This window comes from Pituophis catenifer, unplaced genomic scaffold, assembly GCF_029215685.1.
Source record: "Pituophis catenifer annectens isolate HBS135680 unplaced genomic scaffold, rPitCat1.0.hap2 SCAF_13, whole genome shotgun sequence".
Lineage (NCBI taxonomy): Eukaryota > Metazoa > Chordata > Lepidosauria > Squamata > Colubridae > Pituophis > Pituophis catenifer.
Genome location: NW_027256893.1, coordinates 14,420,039 through 14,442,444, shown reverse-complemented (window position 1 = coordinate 14,442,444; position 22,406 = coordinate 14,420,039). Strand labels below are relative to the sequence as shown.

Sequence of the window (22,406 nt, the reverse complement as noted above, 5' to 3'; positions counted from 1 at the left end):
GATTGCACCAATGAGGCTAAAACCAATTTCGTTGTCTACATGATGTACAATGACAATAAAGCAGTGGTGAAATCCAATTTTTTTTACTACCGGTTCTGCAGCCGTGGCTTAGTGGGCATGGCAGGGGAAGGATACTGCAAAATCTCCACCCCCACCCCACTCCAGGGGAAGGATACTGCAAAATCCCCATTCCCTCCCCACTCCTGGGAAGGGATATTGCAAAACCTCCATTCCCACCCCACTCTGGGGCCAGCCAGAGGTGGTATTTACCGGTTCTCCAAATTACTCAAAATTTCCGCTACCGGTTCTCCAGAACCTGTCAGAACCTGCTGGATTTCACCCCTGCAATAAAGGGTATACTATACATGGAAGAGCTTCAGGTGACAAAGGTGTCTTCTGCACAGATGCTGGAGATATGAGTTGACAAATGGTTTTTCAGTTATTTAGTTAATCCATTTATGCAGTCTCACATACATCATTCTGGGTGGCTTACAATTTATTGAATAACAAATAATCCTAGGCCGAAGCCTCATTCCTGCATTAAATATCAAATGCGACTTGCAGATTACACTGGCTAGGTTCAGGGGTTATGCTAAAACATAAGGCAGTGTTTTAGTTCAAGCTTCAAAAGTGTTGCATATGAACCCATTTCAAGTGGCTTTCAAGCCATGATTAATGTTGCCATCATGGCTTGTACCAATATGACTTCACCAGTCTGCTCCAAAACTACAATTAGTTTTGCTAAAGGAATTCCGGCATTGTAACAGGAAATAGTTTAGCAAGAACCTTCTTACTTGCAGCTCTGAGGTAAAAGTAGCTCTTTAAAGCTACCAGGATGTTGATTCTTCTTTGCTTCTTTGACTCAAATATTTATTGTGCTTCTTGACTGTTATTATTAGCGGTTGAACATTTGTTTCAATCTTCCACCTGGGATTGTTTTTGCAGGACTTAGATATTTTGTAGATATTTGTTCCAATGATTTATTTACACAATGATTACACTACTGTATCTAATCTTGATTATGAAAGAATAACAGGAAAGCAAAAGAACAATTTATAGTGAAACTCAATGTTGTGTAGGCAAAATGGCTGCCTAGTAGTCCCTATCAGTCAGATAAAATGGCAGCGGAAGGGGGTTTTCAGGGTTTTCCCGAATGCCAAGAGGAAAAGGGTAAGTTTAATTTGGTAGGTAGCGTGTCCCACAATGCTGGAGCAGCTGCTGAGAAAATCTGTCTTCTGTTCCCTTTCGTCTCTCATAATCGTTGAACTGTGTAGCTGCAAGTGACCATGAGGTCATCTAGCTCAACCCTCTGCACTGCAGAGGAAAACCAAATCCATTATCTTGAGAAAGGGCTGTCTAGTCTCTTTGTCCAAATCTCCAGAGTTGCTTCTCTTCCATAGACTGACTTCCACTCTTCCTGCCATCATTTCTTAACCTCTGTAATTTATATCCATTATTTCTCGTGTGGTTTCCATGGCGATGGAAGAGTGGGCAATTATGCAAGTCCCCCTCCCAATGCTCCTGGAGGATGACAAAATCCTAATATAATGTGTTGCTGGAGGGTAGGCTGGGACCACTCATAAGAGTGAAAAGGCCACGTTGACGCATGAGAATTAATTGCAGGCCACAGAGGGAGACCTGGCATGCCAATCAGCTGTTTGGCAGCTAGCAAGGAAGAGGCAGTGATGGAGCTGGCATCCCGGGTGAGGCCTTGAGGTACTTTGCAGCATGTCTTTTGGGGCAGAAGTGGCTTTGAAAAGTTAGCCCGTGGTGACATTTGATGGCAATGAATCGGTTTTCAAAAAATGCTAATGGACTGCACGAAGCTGCTTGGCAGGCTTCAGACTTTGTAGACCCATTTTGGAGTGTTTTGATCATTGTTGTAGTTTTAATTAGTCCTGGAGGGGACGTCCCAGTGTAGTGACTGCAAAGTGGCATTCTCCTACAATTTTTTTTTTTGAAAAAAGTTTTTTATTTTTATTTTTCATCAACATGTTTAAATGTACAGTCTTTTATCCATCCTCATCCACTGTTCATTCATCTTCTTTAACTTCCATTAGGTAATTAATTATTTGTTCGGGTCTGCTCTTTTACCATTTCCTTCTTTTGTTTTACTACAACCTTTCCTTTTTCCCTTCCCTTCTTTCTCCTCCTTTCTTTCTTCTTTCCTCATTCCTCCTCTTCTTTCCTTTCCTACTTCCTTTCCTCTTTCCCCTCTCCTCTCTTCTTACTCCCCTTCTTACCCTCTCTCCTGCTCTTCTTTCCCCTTCCTTCTTCCTCTCCTTTTCCCATTCTTCTTTTCTCTTCTTCTCACCTCCCAACTCCCATACTTTCCCCTCTCTACTCCTCTCCTCTTTTCCATTCCTTTGTTGTTTCCTTTTTTAATTCAATCTGAGATGGTATTCGAGCAGACATGATTTCTACTTTCATACGTCTCCATTTCCAATTTCATTTTTTACTTTACTATTATTCCTCTAGTATTCCTGTACATTTTTTAATCAATCAATACAATTGCGGGTAGGATCCATTGCAGGTTTATAATTCGACTTACAACAGTTCACTTAGTGACAATTCAAAGTTACAACGGCACTGAAAAAAAGTGACTTATGACCAAGTTTCACACTTATGACCTCATTGCAGCATCCCCGTGGTCACATGATTTGCATTTGGACTCTTGGCAACTGGTTCATATCTGTGACGTTTGCAGTGTCCATGGGGTCATGCGGTCAAGCTTTTGCAAGCTTCTGACAAGAAAAGTCAACGGGGAAGCCAAATTCATTTAACAATTGCATTGGTAATTTAACAACTGCAGTGATTCACTTAAAAAATGTGGCAAGAAAAGTCGTAAAATGCAGCAAAACTCACTTAAGAAATTTCTTACATAGCAACATAACTTTTGGGCTCAATTGTGGTCGTAAACTGAGGACTGCCTGTAGTAGTTTGGCCATTGCCTTTTATGCGAGTTAGAGCTTCTATTATACCCAGAATCATTGGATATTTAGGTGGGCTGAGCTCGCCCATGCTTAGCCTATGGTGCGAAATACGCTAGAGGCAAACGTTTCGAACTGAATCCTTCCCCTCCCTCCCCTCTTTCCTGCCCTGCCTTTGCCTCTAGGGTTGCCAGGTCTGCTTCCAAAAAATAGCGGACAAGCGGGGGTGGGTGATGGTTAAGTAGTAAAAAAATTAAAAAATTTTTTACAATTAAATTATATATTTTCTTACAAACATTTTAACACGTATTAAAATAATCACTTCAAAACTTTACTTAAAATTCAAAACATCAAATATAGTATAATATGTAAAATATTAAATTACATTTTACTTTGCTGTCGTGTGCATTTTTTATTTGACTGTGCAGCTTTGATCAATTCTTTGTGTTTAAGGAATAATTCTTTAATTTCAGTACAACGTTGAGAAATATTAAAAAAATATACAATCATAAAGCTTTTGAATAAAAAAAATGTCCACTATTTTGTGAAAAAAAAAATAGTGAACATAATGTGAAAAAAGTGGACTGTCTGCTCAAATAGTGGACACCTGGCAACCTTACGAGTGCCTCCTTCCCTTCCACCACCACCCCCTCCAGGCTACCTTGGGTTGGATTAGATGACCTCCAAGGTCCCTTCTAACTCTGTTACTATAACTGCCACCCGCTCGCCTGCCTGCAGCTGATCAAAAGGAAAAATTCGTCAGCTTGCAAACCCTTAGTCCACCAGCCCGAAAGGCTTGAACTACAACTCCCAGCACCCAACTGCCCAATCTGGGGAAGCTGCAACCGGCTGACGCGCGGATCGCAGCTGAGCGTCTCTCCTCCCCTCCGTTGCAAAGCGCAGCTGCTGGACTCGCGGCGTCTGCGAGCAGCGGAAGGAAGCGGCTCATCGGCCCGGACAGCTGCTCCAGCTGCTCCTTCTTTGCCTTTTGCAACGCGGCCGCCCTCCCGGTTCCTGCGGGACGACCGGACATGGGCGATGGGGTGGATGCAATCGCTCCGCCACCGGCTCTGGCTGCCTGGCTTGCAGCTCTGGGCGGCTGGGGCTGCCTCGGCTTCCTACCGCTGCAAAGCCGGCTTCTCGGAGCTTCGTCGCCCTGCGTCGCCGAGGGAGCAACGCTGCTCCATGGCCGGGTCTTCCCAGCACGCCTCTTGTAGGTCCAGCTTGGCTTGGCTTGGCTCCTTCCCGGGATGGGAGAGCGGGTGGGTGGGTCGCGCGGGGCTGGCCAGGTTTCTGGGCTGCTGCCCATCGGAAGGCGCAAACGGTCCCCAGTCAAGGTTGCTCCCGAGACTCGCCTGGGTTTGGTGTTGAAAACGTGGCTTGGAAAAACGCTAAAACCAGGTGGAAATAGAATTGTGAATTGCCTGGGTTTTATTTAATTCATGAAATGAACGAATAGTGTTTCAGGACCCCTTGAATTTTATTTTATTTTATTTTATTTTACTTTACTTTACTTTACTTTACTTTACTTTACTTTACTTTACTTTACTTTACTTTATTATTTTATTTTATATTTTATTTTATTTTATTTTATTATTTTATTTTATTATTTTATATTATATAATATATTATATTATATTATATTATTATATTATATATATTATATTATATTATATTATATTATATTATATTATATTATATTATATTATATTATTATATTTTGTCGAGTACACATTAGATAATATACACTGCTCAAAAAAATAAAGGGAACACAAGCAGAAGACATCCGAGATCTGAATGAATGAAATAGCCTTATGAAATACTTTGTTCTTTACATACAGTAGTTTATACACTGCTCAAACAACTAAAGGGAACACAAAACTACTGTATGTAACGAACAAAGTATTTAATAAGGCTATTTCATTCATTCAGATCTCGGATGTCTTCTGCTTGTGTTCCCTTTATTTTTGGGGGGCAGTATATATAAGTATAAGCATGAATTGAATACATCAAAATGAATACAATTAAAGGGAACATTAGGACAGGGACGGTAGGCACGCGGAGGCTCTTAGGCATGCTGAATTTTTTTATTCGGCTTTTATATGAAAGCTGAAATGTCTATTATCCAAGAAGAGTCTGGGGACGTTTCTTTACTGTTTCTGCTTATTTTTGGTGTGTGTGTGTGTGTGTGTGTGTGTGTGTGTGTGTGTGATGATTTTGTTGAAGTGGCTTATGATGCACAAAAGCTTATGTCACAGTAAATGTATTTATCTGGAAAGTCTCACAAGTCTGGGCTTAATGAGGATCCAGCATGAAATCGGGCCTGTGAAATAAGAGTTGAATGGCAGACAAGATGCCAACATCTGACAAAGTCTGTAACAGTTGAGTTGAGTCTAGTCTGTGATCTTAGCTATTCTTGTTTCCTGGGTAAATACTCTGTTTCCCGCAAAATAAGACATCCCTTGATAATAAGCCCAATCGGGCTTTTGAGCGCATGGCAATAAGGCCAAGCGCTTCTTTCAGGGTTCAAAAAAAATATAAGACAGGGTCTTATTTTCGGGGAAACACGGTATGTCAGTTGGTCCTAGAAGGCTTTGCTTTGATGCAAGAGACTCCTGGTCCTGTTACATAGCCTTGCCCTTTCCTACATCCTTCCTGTACCTCTTGCGTCTGCATCCGGTGTGGTGAGGATGAGTGCTGTGCAGGTGTGTTTGTGGCACCTGCATTCACACTACCCCTGTCCTGCCTTTACCTTCTTTTTCCTCTCTATCCAGCAACGGCAAAGATGTCTGACTTTTTCTTTCACACGTTGTGCTAAAACAACCTTTTAATTCTAGCTTGCATTGGTTGGGGTTTCACATATTTACCAACTGAGCCACCTCATGGCTTAGCGTGACGTGTGAAACTTGCAAGGAACAAATTAAGTGACCTTGATGGCACGTCCTGCAATTGAATTCCGCCATGAGTGGTAATGTTGATTAGGATTCTAGCAAGGCTATTCGACCTCCTATCCTTGATCATCATCATCTTTTAGATAATTGATATTAAAAGAAGATTTCACAAAGGTTTAAAAAAACTATTGAAAAATAGAAGAAGAAATAGCAAAGAGGGTAAAAGGAAAACAGAAGAATAGCAAGAAAAAAAGATATTTAAGCAAATCTGGTTCTTTGGAGCAGTTGCAAACATAATGATTATCATTCCCTCCCTCTCATATTGCATGTCATAGTTCCTTTCTTCCCATAGACAAATCATTCTAATCAATACATCCAGAAATCACCAATTCATTTTTATTCATATGCAGCAAAAAGTCCATAAGTGGTTTCCAGTTTTTTTTTTAAAAAATAAAAAGTAATTGTAGTTTTCTCCTTAAACAAGTTCTTCAGTGTCTAGATTGAACTTTGGACTGTCAGAATTAACTTAATTAAAACAAGTTAATTTAGCCATTTCTGCTATCTTCACAACCCATTCCTCCATGATTGCTGTTTCTATAGAATTGGAATGTATAGGTTGTAATGTTTTTTTTAAACTTTTGTTTGGGACATTGTTCGCATTGTTTCATTCTTTGTTGTTAGCTGCCCAGAGTCCCTTGGGAGTTGGGCGGCATAAAAATGCGACTAATAAATAAATAATTAATAAATATAGTCTTTCATATTTGTGCATAAAATAGCCTTAATACTAATTGCCCTTTCCTTTGTAGCACTACTAATATTTCAACTTATTACCAGCACCAGTTACTCTTTCAACTGAATGCCTTTATTTTCTTTTAAAGATAAGCACCTGGCAAACGGAGAAGGAAGGAAGACAGTTGTAAGTATGAATCTCCGATATTCTGCATTAATGAGACAGTAATGAAAACAATCACTATGCATTTCTGAATGTAGACTTGCAAATCTTTTTGTTGGATATCGCATAGGAGAATAATAACAATATATTATGTAGTATGTTTTAAAAAGACTTGGGGCATACAGTCTGCAAGATGGGAAGAATATGTGAAGATTGAAACCATAATTGAAATGACTGGAAAGTGATAGTTCATGCTCGCTCGCTCGATTGATAACATGATTGCATGGACTTTGTGCCACTCTTTTTATTTGATATTTGATGTATCGGCTTTTGGAACTTATCCAGACTGGGAAACTTGGCTCCACAAAAAGGGTAGAACAAAGCTGTATTGAAATATTGTAAGTCGGGGGTGTCAAACTCGATTTCATTGAGGGCCGCATCAGGGTTGAGTTTGACCTCGGGGGGCCGGGGGTGGTGGTGTAGCCAGGGTGGGCATGGCCAGCTCAACATCACACATGTCGGAGGTGTCTGTGGTGGCTTAAGCGCACTGCCAGTGAAAACGGGCTCCTGAGCTCTTTTTGGCTGCCACGGCCTCCTGCAACCCTCTGCCAATGAAAATGGAGCTCAGAAGGGCCGCAAACGGCCTTCCTGAGCTCTGTTTTCACTGGCAGAAGCACTGTGGGCCAGTCCTTCGCTATTTCCGGGGTGGCCCCATGGGCCAGATCTAAGTACCACGCGGGGTGGATTTGGCCCCTGGGCCTTGAGTTTGAAACCCCTGCTGTAGGCTATAGTAACAGAATCGGATTGTTGAGAATCAATAGGCTATAAGTAAAAAGTTAGGTTGAGTTTTACTTCTCCTTCTTATACCTCAGAGTATCAGGAAGGAACTAGCCTGAATCTCTTCCTAATACTTTCTTCTTTCCCAAGCTTAAGGAATGGGTCTGCCCTTGTTTCTGTAAGAACTTTTGAGTATTTCCTTCAAGACCATTCCATGGTTCTCTACAGCAGCGGTCACCAACTGGTGTTCCGTGGACCACTGGTGGTCCGTGAGAAAATTTTGGTGGTCCGCAGAAAAATTATTTGCACTTTTTATATTGCACTCAATATAAAATATTTGCACTCAAAACTACGGCCCCTGGGACAGATGCGTGCAATGAACGTTTGTGTTGCTGTAGAGAATCTCCCCCTTCGGGGTCTTTTTGTGTGGGTCGGAGGGGGGGCAGAAATTCCAACTTGGGGTCTGCTTCAGCCTCCTGGTGGGGGGCTTTGGGCGAAGGCTAGAGGGAAGTGCCGCTGGTGGCAAAGAGCTGGAGGGCTTCGTTCCAGTGGGACTGATCATGGCCTGGAACTGGCTGACCATCTTAGCCCGCTGAGCCTCCAGGCGCCTGTACCTGGTCTTGCACTCCCGCAGGTCTTCCCTCTGCTTGGAAAGCCTATGCTCCTAGTCCTCAGTGAGGTGCTTCTACTGAGCCTTCTTCTCGGTCAGATCCAATTTGAAATGAGCTGTTTTGCCAACTCTTTTTCGTGGTGGCTGCTTAGCTCCAACAACTGCTTCATGTTGGGGCGCTAAGGAGCCCGGGCGGGGAGGCGAGGAGGGGCTGGGAGGGGAGGGGCGAGTAAAGACTGGTGAGGCGCCCCTCGACGTGAGTGACACCGAGTTGGCCATGCCTACTCAGTCACATGACCACCTAGCCACGCCCATCCAGCCGGTCATTAGGCAGATCATATTAGTGGTCCGCGGGATTTAAAATTATGAATTTAGTGGTCTCTGAGGTCCGAAAGGTTCTACAGCATGGTAGAAAACGATATTCTTTCAGCAAACGATATTCTTTCAGGGTATATATAACAACACCTATAAAATGGCTTAAACTATGGAACACGATTACGCGGTGATTTACAATGTGGATTTGGAAGGGTTTTTAACTTATGCAGAGAGAAAACAAAGCCCTCTAGATTTTTCAAATCGAAAGAGTTCTAACTTTCTGCTGAATTTGAGCATCGCCATTGAGCTTTGCTCACCTGCTGTCGTTTCATCTTTCTTTCTGTTTTCACCAGATCTGCATCGAGGGGAACATTGCTAGTGGGAAAACAACCTGCCTGGATTATTTTGCTAAAAACACCGGCATTGAGGTGATGAAGCATTGTGGTTTCTTGAGTTCCTTCATATTCTAAGTGGGCTTCATGTGGTTGAAAACAAATAAGAATCAGGATTGCGGTTCACATGTTTAGTGAAATTCCTGCCCTATGAATTTTTTTTTTCAACACAGTTCCTTTGAATGTCATGTCACCCCCCCCCCGAGGTCTGTAGACCACAGGTTGATAACCACTAATATACACAATTCATTGATTAGTGGTTTCACATAGTAATGAAAGAGCATAAGAGGATCGTAAGAGAATGTTTCCAAGGGTAAAATTGGTCTTTGACAAAGGAGTCAGTCATATCGAAGTTTACATACGTTGCATACTTTCTGAGGGTAGCAGCTGCTAATCTTCCACATTTCTTGGTTGTATCTTTAGGGTAGCTTGAGAGAAGTAAACTGAAATTTTCTGCATTGCACTGATTATTTTTTTTAAAACTTTCAACCCAGGTGTTGACAGAACCAGTATCTAAATGGAGAAATGTCCACGGTCACAATCCTCTGGTAAGTTGCTAGAATGAAGTTCCTGGACTTATTTTCTGCATTCATTGTTTTAACTGCTTGAAAGCCCTTGAATTATAGTGAGAAAGTAAAACCGAACTACCCTTATCTTAACACCAGAAAATATACTGATTCTCTGTCTAAATTCAAGCGTTGTTATTGAGTAAGTTTTTTTCTAATAAAGTGGCTAATATGATTCACCAAGACAGCATATGCTGTACTTCCTCTTTGTAATTTGGTAATGATTTTCAAGCCTTTTTTTTTTTTTTTTTAAATAGTTGGTCTCAGTTTTAAGTGCTGGTTCTTTTGCAGCCAAAATACATTTAGGCCCAAAGGAAGATAATGAGTCACAAATTTTCCTTGGTGGCCAGTGTCCCGTTGAGAACTGAATATGCTTAGTAAGTCCTTCCCATCGGGGAGAAGAAATTAAATAAATACTGGAGGATTTGGAACCATATGTGCTCATGTACCTAATATTGCAACAACTCAACTCTTCTCTTCTCTTCTCTTCTCTTCTCTTCTCTTCTCTTCTCTTCTCTTCTCTTCTCTTCTCTTCTCTTCTCTTCTCTTCTCTTCTCTTCTCTTCTCTTCTCCCTTCCCTTCCCTTCCCTTCCCTTCCCTTCCCTTCCCTTCTTTCTCCTCCCCTCCGCTCCCCTTCCACTCCATTCCACTCCACTCCTCTTCCACTCCTACTCCACTCCACTTCACTCCCTTGAATATAGTCTTATTGTTTTCTCCCCAATGGCAGGGCTTAATGTATCAAGATGCAACCCGGTGGGGGATGACATTACAGACTTACGTGCAGTTGACTATGTTGGATCAGCATACAAAGCCAATGGTATGTTTTATAAGGTAGTAACTAGAATCCTAACGCAGGTAGTCCTCAACTTACGACCACAACTGAGCCCAACGTTTCTGCAGCTAAATTTTTCCGTAGTTGTTAAGTTCATTTTGCCCCCATTTTATGACCTTTCTTGTCACAGTTGGTAAGTGAATCCTTGCAGTCGTTAAGCGAATCTGACTTTCCCATTGACTTTGCTTGTCAGGAGGTTGCAAAAGGTGATCACACAACCCTGGGACGTGGCAAACGTCATAAATACATGCCAATTGCCAGGTGTTTCAATTTTGATGACGTGACCTTGGGAATGCTGCAACGGTCGTGAAAACCGGCCAAAGACTTTTATCAGTGTGGTTGTAACTTTTTTTTTTGTAAAAAGTTTTTTTATTTTTTAAAACATAAACATAAAATACATCTTTTTAGAACGAAGCATTGATCTGGTCATAAATTGGTACAATCACAAATTCATCTTTAACAATGACTCATCTCCACTAATCATCATCTTATAAAAATAATAAAAAAAATAAAACAGAGAGAGAGGAAAAAAAACACAATAACTTGCTCAAAACAATTACCTTTCTATTATTTCACCTCAAATCTTAATTTCCAAATAACACAACTTAATGTTTTACACAATTGTTTCCCTAAATTCTATCTATTTTATAATACCATTATCCAAGAACCCGTTACTTAAATCTTTAAACCCTAACTCAATATCATTTCATTATCTTTTCTTTTTATTTAAATGAGTGTATCTTAAAAATATAAATCATTACTATTATCATAAACAATATCTTAACTATCACTCACAGCAAATCCTCTTCATTACTATTTATCTCAACATAATCATCCTAATTTACAAGTCATAACATAATCATTTTTAATTATTTATCACAACACATCATCTTCATCTTAATCCTCATCTTTTACTTTTAATCCCAGCACAATCATTTATTTTTACTGTTGTTCCCAGCAAAATCATCCTTATTTTTACTGTTTAAACCCAGTATAATCATTTTTATTTTTGCTGTCAATCCCAGCATAATCATCTGAATTTCACTGTTAAAAGTGTGGTTGTAACTTTGAACAGTCAGTAAATGAATGGTTATAAGTTGAACTACCTGTATTAAGAGCCAGTGTGCCATAATAGGTAAGATTCTGAAAAGGTAATAGGGAGACCCTGGTTCAAATCCAGTCTCTGCCATGGATTCTAAATGGGTAATTTTGGATCTGTCGCCTTCATTTCAGCCAACTTCCTTGGCTTGTCAATATGGGGAAAACCGGAAGAGAGAGAATTATAGTTTGAGTTCTTGAACGAAAGTTCTTGAAATCTAACAAGGTTGCTGGTTTTACAAAGGCCTTGTCGAAGTTAAATAAACTTCAAGGGAATAAATAAAGGGAACAAATCCCTTTTCCTCAAGGAATCTGTATTCCAGTGGATACTGCAGAACAGCTAATCTCCCCCTCCCCTTGAATAGCTAGCAATCTGTGTGTCTGTCCGTCCACCCACCCACCCATCCTTCTAAATGGCTTTTGACATTTAATTTGCAGATTTCTCCCATAAGAATGATGGAGAGGTCAATTCACAGCGCAAAATACATTTTTGTGGAGAACCTATATCGCAGGTACGGTACAGAGCGTGCTTTTAAGAGAGCGGCTTCATATTTTATTCATTCTGAAATAGCCCAGGAACAGAGCCAAATTGCCATCAAATTGTCAGTTGCACATCAACTGACTAAGGCACGCTGGCGGCTGCTGTTTGTCTTGCAGTATATTTTCGATTGGTCTTGCCATTATTTTTTCCACTCTGAATAAACATTTTACGGCCAAACGAGATTTCCGTTCTGAAATGCGGGAGGGAAAGGAGAAGCAATTTGTAAATCCACAAGGTGGCATCTCTGCTACAGCGTCTCTTGAGCAAAGGTGCAGATGCGATGCTACAAAAATATCTTTGAGTTCTCTTTTATCCCAGTTGCTGAAGTAATATGATGTAGCGATTACTGTATCTGTCTGATTGCTGTTTGTGTATTTGAAGAAATTACATTACTGCCTTTTTTTGCATGTGCATATTGGATACACATTCCCGTGTTTCCTCGAAAATAAGACCCTGTCATATATTTTTTTGAACCCTGAAATAAGCACTTGGCCTTAATTTTGGGGAGGTCTTATTATTTTGGGGCACATGCCATCTTACCTGATTTCCAGCTCTGTTTCCCTAACTCTAACCAGAAGAAATGGCGGGGACCAGCTGCGCACACAGTTAAATATTTTTGGGGAGGGCTTATTATCCAGGGAGGTCTTATTTTTGGGGAAACACAGTAAAAGCTTTGATAATGTTGGATTGGGTGGAAGCTATACACTAGTTTTATGAAATTAATTTCATGCTTTTGTATCGCTTAAATCTGAACTATAATAAGCAAACCATGAGTTTATATGCTCAGGTTAGCTATGGAGGAGAAGGCTAGTGAAAGCACATGACTTACCTTCATGTGCTCTCCCTCATAACAGTCCTTGGTTATGTGTGGTAACCAGGCAACACCGAACTGATTCATACGAATGTTGAAGTTGTTCCAGTGAATGATTACTGAAAACAGATCAGATACATTACATTAAAATATTTTGGCTCGATTGTCGTTGAGGTAGAAATATAGCAATGTGGTGGCCTAGTGGTGAAGACACTCATCTCCCACTCGGAAGATTGAGAGTTCTCAATCCTAGGTAGCGGCAGATGTTTCTTTCCTAGGGTGGAAAGAAAACAAAATCTGCTGTGAACTCCACATAGACGTTAGGAAGGGCATCCAGCCAGTAAACACTCAACTCCATTCTGTCATAGGTCATAAGTTTATTTTGTCAAGCATATATAACAGGTAAAAGTATAAACATAATTTGAATACATGAAAAGAGTAAGTAAAAAGGAATATTAGGACAGGGACTGTAGGCTGGTGCACTTAAACATGCCCCTTACAGACCTCTTAGGAATGGGGTGAGGTCAACAGTAGATAGTTTAAGGTTAAAGTTTTGGGGGTTTGGGGAAGAAACTACAGAGTCAGGTAGTGCATTCCAGGCATTGACCATTCTGTTGCTGAAGTCATATTTTCTGCAATCGAGTTTGGAACGGTTTATCTTGAGTTTGTATCTATTATTTGCTGGTGTATTGTTGTGGCTGAAGCTGAAGTAGTCATTGACAGGAAGTACATTGCGGCAGATAATTTTATGTACTATGCTTAGGTCAGACTGAAGTTGGCGTAGTTCTAAGTTGTCTAAGACCAAAATATGTCTGGTGGCATAAGGTATTTCATTGCGGTTAGAGGAATGGAGGACTCTTCTCGTAAAATATCTCTGGACTCTCTCGATTGTATTTATGTCCAATATGCAGTGCGGGTCCCAGACAGATGAGCTGTATTCAAGAATTGGTCTAGCAAATGTTTTGTATGCTCTAGTTAGTAGTACAACATTGCCAGAGAATTCACCCCAATTCTACCCTAAGTTATGGGATTGCAGGGTCGTAAAAATGGAGCGGTTGAGGTAGAAATATACAGAAGTGAAGGGAAATATATTCACTGATTCTCAAAGATAAGTAAAATTGGGCAGTCCTTCAACTTGGATGAAGACAACTAGAAAATACAGAATTGTTGGCTGGACTGAGAAATTGTGAACATACCCAGAAGAAGGAAGTGGTGAATTGCTTCTGTACTTCTGTGAAATAAAAGATAAGAATGTACCTATATGAAGGCATCAGGAGTGGAACTTGATTTAAGGGAGACAATAGCTCTCTTCCGGAGGTTGTAGAACGTAGCAGATGTTGGCTGATCTGAAAAAAAGCTGAGTAAGGTTGCACCTGCTTAGTCCCTGGAGAAGAGAATTCCAGAGTGGTGGTCTAGGCTGGGAAACAACAACAACAACAAAAAGAATCCTAGGACAAAGGAAACTTGAAGCAAAGTCAGTGGGGAAGCCAGCAAGAAGATTGCAAATGGCAGCCATGTGTCCATAAGATGCTGTGATTGTGCAGGATTCACCTAACAATGGCAGTTGGGACTGCCCCAGCTTTTGTCACAAGGTGATGCAAGCATGAGACATCACACTTTATGATCACACTGCACAGTTATGGAGTTGCTGGAGTTGTTAACATCTTTAAATGAGGACTACCTGTAAGGCACCCACAGAGCCATGGACAGGCTGACATTTTGACAAATCAGCTTTGAGATCTTGGTGATTACATTTAGAGGAAGATTGGGCCAGTGTGTCAGCGAATCCAAAAAGAGAACTCCTGGGGTATTGTACTTCCCAAAAGTAAGACTTTATTGAATACACCACATTGGCACACACAAAGCAAAACCAGCTCTGGGTTTCCCGCACGAAAGCCCACATAGTTAAACTTGCTTGTTCCCTCTGGCCATCCCCCTCAGTTCATTGCATTGTCCAATTCCATCCACTTCTTTTGTTATGAGAGAGGCCCAGATCGTTCAACACCGGCGCGGTGTGACTTTGGGGGTGGCAGCAGGGTCTCACGATCTGCAGGTGAAGTCTTGGCATTTCTTTCCCACCCCGATATTCCAACCCACCCCACCCCCCGATTGTTGTCAAGCTGAGAGTGAAGAAGTAACTAGGTGAAAGAGAGAATCACTCTTGAGACTGTACATCAGGGGTGTCAAACTTGATTTCATTGAGGGTTGCATCAGGGTTGTGTTTGACCTTGGGGGACTGGGGTGGCTGTGGCCAGCTTGATGTCATTCGTGTTGGGGGGGGGGCACCTTGGCCGAGTGCTCGGTCAGCAAAAATGTGCTCCTGAGCTCTGTTTTTGGCTGCGACGGCCTCCTGCAGCCCTCTGCCAGTGAAAATGGAGCTCGGGGGGGGGGGCACATGCGGCCCTCGCAAACTGTTTTTGCCCATGACTGCCTCCTGCAGCCCTCTGCCAACAAAAAAGGACCCCCCCGAGCTCTTTGCTAGCAGAGGGCTGCTAGGAAAGGGCTGCTAGCAGAGGGCTGCAGGAGGCCACGGTGGCCGAAAATGGAGCTTGCAAGGGCCGCGTATGGCCCTCCCGAGCTCCGTTTTCACTGGCAGATGCAGGGCGGCTCCGCAGGCCAGATCTAAGCACCCCGCAGGCTGGATGCGGCCCACAGGCCTTGAGCTTGACACCCCTAGTGTACATCATTTTGTGATGATGAGGAGGAGGAGGAAAAAGATTAGCAGTTGCCGGTTGATAGTATGAAGATGAATGACTGAACTGTTGATCATCTTTTTTATTTGAGTTCTCTTCTATATTTGTTGTTGCAGTGGGAAAATGCCAGAAGTAGATTACGTCATCCTGACTGAATGGTTTGACTGGATCCTCAAGAATATGAACGTGTCAGTTGATCTGATCGGTAAACACCTCTATTGATTCCTCAGGTGTGGGGAGGTTTGGTGGCTAGCAAACATTAAGGATAACTTTAGTAATTTGAGTCTTAACACGATGCCAATCAGATAGCCTGTATTTCAATATGCATAATTCTTTAATCACTGTGAATTTAAGGGAGTTGAACTTCAACATATATGAGGCGAATTAGGTGAGGGAAATCATATGTAAAACCTGTGCTGTTTCTTTTTTTTTAATACAGAAACTTTAGTGTTTGCCCATTTGTGTGTGTAGAGTAGACTAACTTTTTAGCTCTAAATTATTTTTTTTCTTTGGATAGTTTAAAATCAAGAATGTTCATCTTTAGTCTAAGTTGGCATTAAAAGGCTTTCTGCATTGCATACTTAATAGGTGATTACATGAATGTATTGTACTTTTAAAACTTGAAATATTTATCATTTGGGGATTTTTTTTTTCCTGAGAAGCAAACAGATTCCTATAGTTATAATTTTCCTCTGAGCTTTGTATTCAATTTTATTTACGGCCAAAAAGCCCCAATGCAAGCTACAAATATAATCTAAATTCGGCATTGAATAAAACAGTTTAACAAGTAAAATATTTAATACACGTTACATCATAGACTTAAAACCCCAATTCCTTGATTTGTTACTAAAATCCATGGTTTTATAACCATAGTTAAAAAAATCTGGCTGTTGCCAGTGAGGTCTGAGCTTTCAAAAACTGGATGGCCCTTCAAGAATATTCGATTTATTTTAGTACGCCAAGCATTTTGAATGGGAAATGCTGGGTTTCAAATGGGTAGCTGTGGTTACAATTGCCGTAACCATTTTGGAATTCTTTCAGGGCCGAATCAACCCTGCTTCTGAGTTAAAATACATCTGAAATGATTGAAATAGCCCTTGCATCCTTTAACAGTTTAAACCTATAATGGTTTGATGCAGTTTACCTACAGACCTCTCCTGGCATGTGTTACCAGAGACTCAAGCGGAGGTGCAGGGAAGAGGAGAAGGTGATTCCCATGGTAAGGAGAAGACATTTCAATTTTTTGGAGCATTACAACTTGATTGGTTGGAAGAAGGATCAAAAGTCTTCAGTCTCCTTAACAAGACGGTCATAAGCATCCACTGGGGCAGGGAGTCAAATGCCAACGTATGCACGATGTCATCACAGAGATGACGCAACTTTAGTTCTTCCACCAGACATCATGGTGGAAGTGTGGCATTTGTGCAATGGTACCCTGATCCATGTAACCATTGTTTTGAGGTCATGGTTGGTCTCTTTTGGATATTCAAGATCAAGGGAGGTACAAACACCACTCTATAAAGCCTTAGTAAGACCACACCTAGAATACTGCATCCAGTTATGGTCACCACACTATAAAAAATATGTTGAGACTCTAGAAAGAGTGCAGAGAAGAGCAACCAGGATGATTAGGGGATGAACGATTACAGGAACTGGGTATGGGTAGTCTAGTGAAGAGAAGGACCAGGGGAGACAGGATAGCAGTGTTCCAATATTTGAGGAGCTGCCACAGAGAGGAAGGGGTCAAGCTATTTTCCAAGGCACCTGAAGGCCAGACAAAGAATAATGGATGGAAACTGACCAAGGAGAGATTCAACCTAGAAATAAGGAGAAATTTTCTGAAAGTGAGAACAATCTACCAATGGAACAGAAGTTGCCTTCGGAAGTTGTGGGAGCTTCATCCCTGGAGGCTTTCAAGAAGAGACTGGACTGCCACCTGTCAGAAATGGTGTAGGGTCTCCTGCTTGGGCGAGGGGTTGGACTAGATGACCTACAAGGTCCTTTCCAACTCTGTTAATCTGTAATATTGCTGAAAAAGTTGCATTCTGTGATTAGCAGAAAGTAGATTTCTGTGCTAAAGTTGTCCCTGTGGTTTGGGGGTGATGTTCCCTGCCTATGGAGAGCACATGACAGAACAGGAAGTGCCCTTTCCATGCTGGCTAGGGAATTCTGGGAATTGCAGACATCTTCAAAGATGCTGAGGTTGAGAAACACTACTACAGGCTGTTGATTTGAATTCCCTACTCAATTAAAAGATCCCAGTTGTACCTTTGACTGGGGAGGTGTTGAATGTTCAGTTAACTGAGATGGGAAAACAACTGTTCTAGATAAACGAGATCCAGGTTTACTAGCCAGCTCCCTTCCCAAATCTGGTGGTCCTGTGCAACTTACATCATATGCTTGGCTCTAATTGCAACTATCCTACCTTTTGCTTCTACAGAACACAAATCATAATTAACCAAAGTATTTTTGTATCTGTTAAAAAAAAAAAACCACCTGATCATCCTTCTTTTTCCTCCTCCTCTGGACAGAAATATTTAGAAGCTATTCATCAGCTTTATGAAGACTGGCTCATTAAACAAACATTGTTCAAAGTCCCTTCTCCGGTGCTTGTAAGTATTGAAAGATACCCTGTTTCCCCCAAAATAGGACATCCCCTGATAATAAGCCCAATCAGGCTTTTGAGCGCATGGCAATAAGGCCAAGCGCTTATTTCAGGGTTCAAAAAATATAAGACAGGGTCTTATTTTCGGGGAAACACAGTAGTTTGGCCAAAACAGGAAAAAGGTATCTGAATTAATGCGTAACTTTTTATTATGTTTGTAAAAAAAATTGTCTTGCTCTCCTGTCATGTCTCAATATTAACTACAGTGTTTCCCCGAAAATAAGACCCTGTCTTACATTTTTTTGAACCCCGAAATAAACGCTTGGCCTTATTTTCAGGGAGGTCTTATTATTTTGGGGCGTGTGGAGCAAGATGGGGCTCCTCTTGCCATCTTACCTGATTTCCAGCTCTGCGTTTAAATATTTTTGGGGAGGGCTTATTTTCAGGGGGATGCTTATTTTAGCTCATGTGCTCAAAAGCCCGATTGGGCTTATTATCAGGGGATGTCTTATTTTCAGGGAAACAGGGTATCTTCAAAGGCTTCTTCGACTTATTATAAACTTTCCACAAGAGGGGAAGACGTTTTAATAGCATTGTGACAGACATCAGCTTGATTTTTGGCAACTTGGTTCCTTGTAGGAAATACGGTTAGACAGAAGGGTAAAATGGACGTGCACACATATTTATGCAATTATTTATGCTCATAGAACAATACTACAAAAATACTATTAATTGAGGAGGTCACGTATGATGGATGTTTAACAACTTATGATATAAACTATAACTGGTTGCGTTTACATGTCATGCTAAAACCAAGCAACGTTTTTAAGCCATCAGTCCTGATAGAATCAACCACTGTGTGAATGAGTTGTCTGTTAATGCAGGTGGCCTGTTGCTTGAAGGAAAGGAATACATTTGCATGCCATCGAAACAAAGAATGCCAGAAATACTTATGCCAAACAAGCCAGGGTTTTGTAAGCCAAGGACAATTTAGCACAAGTTCATGAATGTTGGCTTGTTTAACACACAGTCTCAATTCCAGACTTGGATTCTGTAGATTTTTTTTCCAGAGATGTGCTTCAGCATTTGACCATTTTGAGTCTTTTTAAGGTGATGCAGGCTGACGATGACCTGCAGGAAATGATGGAGAAATACGAAGAGAATCAGGACCAAATCTTGATGCTGGACAACACCCAACGGCGTCTGTAGAATTAGCTGTCTTTACTATGGACAAGACTTTGTTACTCAAAAGAACAAGTACAGGTGTAGCCTAAGTACAAAGAGAGAGCTGTAGGCTTGGTTCCTGCAAGCAGCTTGAAGTGGTGGGCTTGGAAACTTGAAGGCATTCGGAGAAGCTTTGCAGAATGGTCCAAGGGCTGAGAAGGTCCACCATGTCCATGCAGGATGACCCATCCAGAGCCAGAATGGATTCGGCACTCTTCCCTGCCTCCCACCCTCAGCCTTTTCTCTGTTTTTGGACTGTACCCTTGAAGAGTAAATACATACATATAAGGTGTGGCTAATCCTTCTCTTTCGCAGCAGCCCATCTACTTTTTTCAGCTTGCACTTACGCTGCTGGTGAGACCCGAGAGACTCACAAATGATGGAGAAATATGAATGAAATGCATAGCTATGACTTAATTCCTCCTGCTGCCAACAGATGCTGCTGTTTGGAGCTAGCAAACGTGCAGCTCAAATGCAATCGCATTTAAATCTTGTTTTATTTTTCCCAAAAAAGAATTTTAATGGAAGGGAACAAAGAAAACGACCGGCCAGGCTTATTACTAGTACGTGCTTATTGCATTTGTGTTAATATTTTAAGTATACTAAAAAGTGTATACAATATGGCTGTGGCCCCCAGCGTTTCCAGCTTCGCGGACTGGCAGTCTTGGGTGTTGGCTGGCGGCATCAGTGTTGGGGGTGGGTGGGTGAGGAATAGTTTTGTGCGCACAACCTAATCCCGCACATGCGCCAAGGGAGCTTTGTGTGCTCATCCTCTTATTTGCACAGCCCTATTCTCAATGAGCTGCAGCACAATACCTGTCCGTGACATGGCCCTGATCCCCGGGGCTTGGGGATCACTGCAATATGGAATAGTCAAGTTATTTTCTATCCACGAATACATAAAATTGTATAAATTATATGAAACAGGTAAAGTAGCAAACGGAGATGGACTGAGTGGTTGTCAGAATTCATTCCAGGGGCCCACTTTGGATGTCCCTGACCCACTCTTGAGCACCAGGCAAGGCAACCCAACCCAACCCAGATGCAGATCCTTTTGCCTCTCATCCTTCCTGTCTTTCAGGGGCAGATAAATCCCGGGGGTCTTCACATTGAACTTTTAGGCAGTTCAAGCCAGGTGAGCACAAAAACTATTAAGAATGACCCCAGTGCCTAAATTCCCTCCATGGCCACATCTGGGCAGTGGTGAAATCCAAATTTTTTCATTGCTGGTTCTGTGGGTGTGGCTTGGTGAGTGTGGCAGGGGAAGGATACTGAAAAATCTCCATTCCCACCCCACTCCAGGGGAAGGATACTGCAAAATCCCCATTCCCTCCCCACTCCTGGGGGAAGGATATTGCAAAATTCCATTCCCACCCCACTCTGGGGCCAGCCAGAGGTGGTATTTGCCGGTTCTCCGAAGTACTCAAAATTTCCGCTACTGGTTCTCCGAACTCAAAATTTCCGCTACCGGTTCTCTGAACTGCTCAACATTTCCGCTACCGGTTCTTCAGAACCTGTCAGAGCCAGCTGGATTTCACCCTTGCATCTGGGCAGGATGAGAGTGAATATGGTCCAACCCTCAGCCTTTTACTTTTGACTATTTTAACTTTTCCCTGCAAGTCAGTTCTTTTGGAATTACTTCTTTTGTAGAGTTTTGTATTTGATATTAAGAGTTGGGTTCAAGGAACAGTCATGTTGGACCAGTGACTCTATGTGAGTGGATATAGATAAATGATGGAGCACAGGCATATGGTATATTAAATGAGTGTAGAATTTTCTATTCAGCATGATTTAGAAACTCTTGGTTACGCTTTGCCAGAACAGCAAATGTGATTCCATGATATTTATCATTCCTTTCCTCCTTCATTAAAAATGTGTCCAAAATGTGTTATTGTCTCACATTCTTAGTCCAAATAAAGAGAACAATTGCCAACCTGTTAATTTAGCTTATTCTCCCTGAGATACAGAATTCTAAGATGGAAGTGTTGGTTACGTCTTTTATTTAAATTTTACTGTTATTGGTAGAAAACTAATTCTGATTCAGTTATTCTCTTAATTGAGCCGCAGAAAGATGTAAAGAAAAATATAAGCACATATTAAAAATATTTAATATATTAAGTTATTGTCAAGTGATATGATCTATGTTGAGATACAAATGGGAACGCTGCAATTTTATATGTTTTCCCACCTAATATTAAATACGGTGAACATAAAATCTTTTCAGTCTCCATAATTGGCCGCAGTCGGGTTATGAAAGTGAAAGCGATTTTGAAACAACTTTTGAAGATTCACAAATGATTTTGTAGAGTTCTTTTTCAGGCCTGGATAGAAAAAAAAATGCACTTGGCAATGGACTCTTCACACAAGCCTCCAGAAAGATTTTGATATTGTTATGTTCAGTCCGAACACCGAAACAGAAAACTATGCTATTCCTACAGGGTGTTTTGTATGTGTCTATACATCTTTGTACATGCCCTCAAGTCAATGTTGAGTGCTGGATTAGTCCCTGCAGTTTTCTTGGCAAAGTTTTTCAGAAATTATTTGCCATTGCTTCCTTTCTAGGGCTAAGATAGAGTGTCTGGCCCAAGGTCACCCAGACAACTTCATGTCGAAGACTGGACTAGAACTCCCACTCTCCAGGTTTCTAGCCTGGTGCCTTAAACCGGGGGTCTCCAACCTTGGCAACTTTAAGGCTGGCGGATGTCAACTGGAAGTTGATGTCCACCAGCCTTAAAGTTGCCAAGGTTGTAGCAGTGATGAAATCCAAATTCTTTTACTACCGGTTCTGTGGGCATGGCTTGGTAGGCATGGTGTGGCAGGGGAAGGATATTGCAAAATCTTCATTCCCACCCCACTCCTGGGGGAAGGATATTGTAAAATCCCTATTCCCATTCCACTTGGGGGTCAGCCAGAGGTGGTATTTGCCAGTTCTCTGAACTACTCAAAATTTCCTCTACCGGTTCTCCGAACTGCTCAAAATTTCCACTACCGGTTCACCAGAACCTGCTGGATTTCACCCCTGCCTTACACCATTACACCAAACTGGCTCGCTTTATTTAAGCAGCCCCAAGAAAGGATAGCTTACCATTTGGAATGCGACGGCAGGGTAATGTTATAAAATGAAAAGACAAATCAAGAATATATTTTTTTGTTTAATTCCAGGAGGAGTAATTTTCAAGAAGAAATAAAATATTTCACAGGAATTCTACCTTGGCTTTTTTAAGCATTA

At 41.5% G+C, this 22,406-nt stretch overlaps 1 protein-coding gene across 3 annotated transcripts; it reads left to right on the top strand.

Moving 5' to 3' along the window:
• Positions 1-3,945: 3,945 nt before the first annotated feature.
• TK2 (thymidine kinase 2) lies at positions 3,946-21,061 on the top strand. Of its 3 annotated transcripts, none has more exons than XM_070952949.1 (10): positions 3,946-4,143; positions 6,700-6,737; positions 8,769-8,843; positions 9,302-9,355; positions 10,101-10,190; positions 11,742-11,815; positions 15,465-15,553; positions 16,488-16,567; positions 17,880-17,960; positions 19,064-21,061. In XM_070952949.1, the coding sequence occupies exons 1-10, from the start codon at positions 3,969-3,971 to the stop codon at positions 19,160-19,162; spliced, it is 855 nt and encodes a 284-aa protein (XP_070809050.1). In that variant the 5' UTR covers positions 3,946-3,968; the 3' UTR covers positions 19,163-21,061. The 3 variants fall into 3 exon arrangements, with proteins under 3 accessions (XP_070809050.1, XP_070809053.1, XP_070809052.1); XM_070952952.1 differs by having other exon boundaries at positions 3,946-4,147; XM_070952951.1 differs by lacking the exon at positions 17,880-17,960.
• Positions 21,062-22,406: the final 1,345 nt, after the last annotated feature.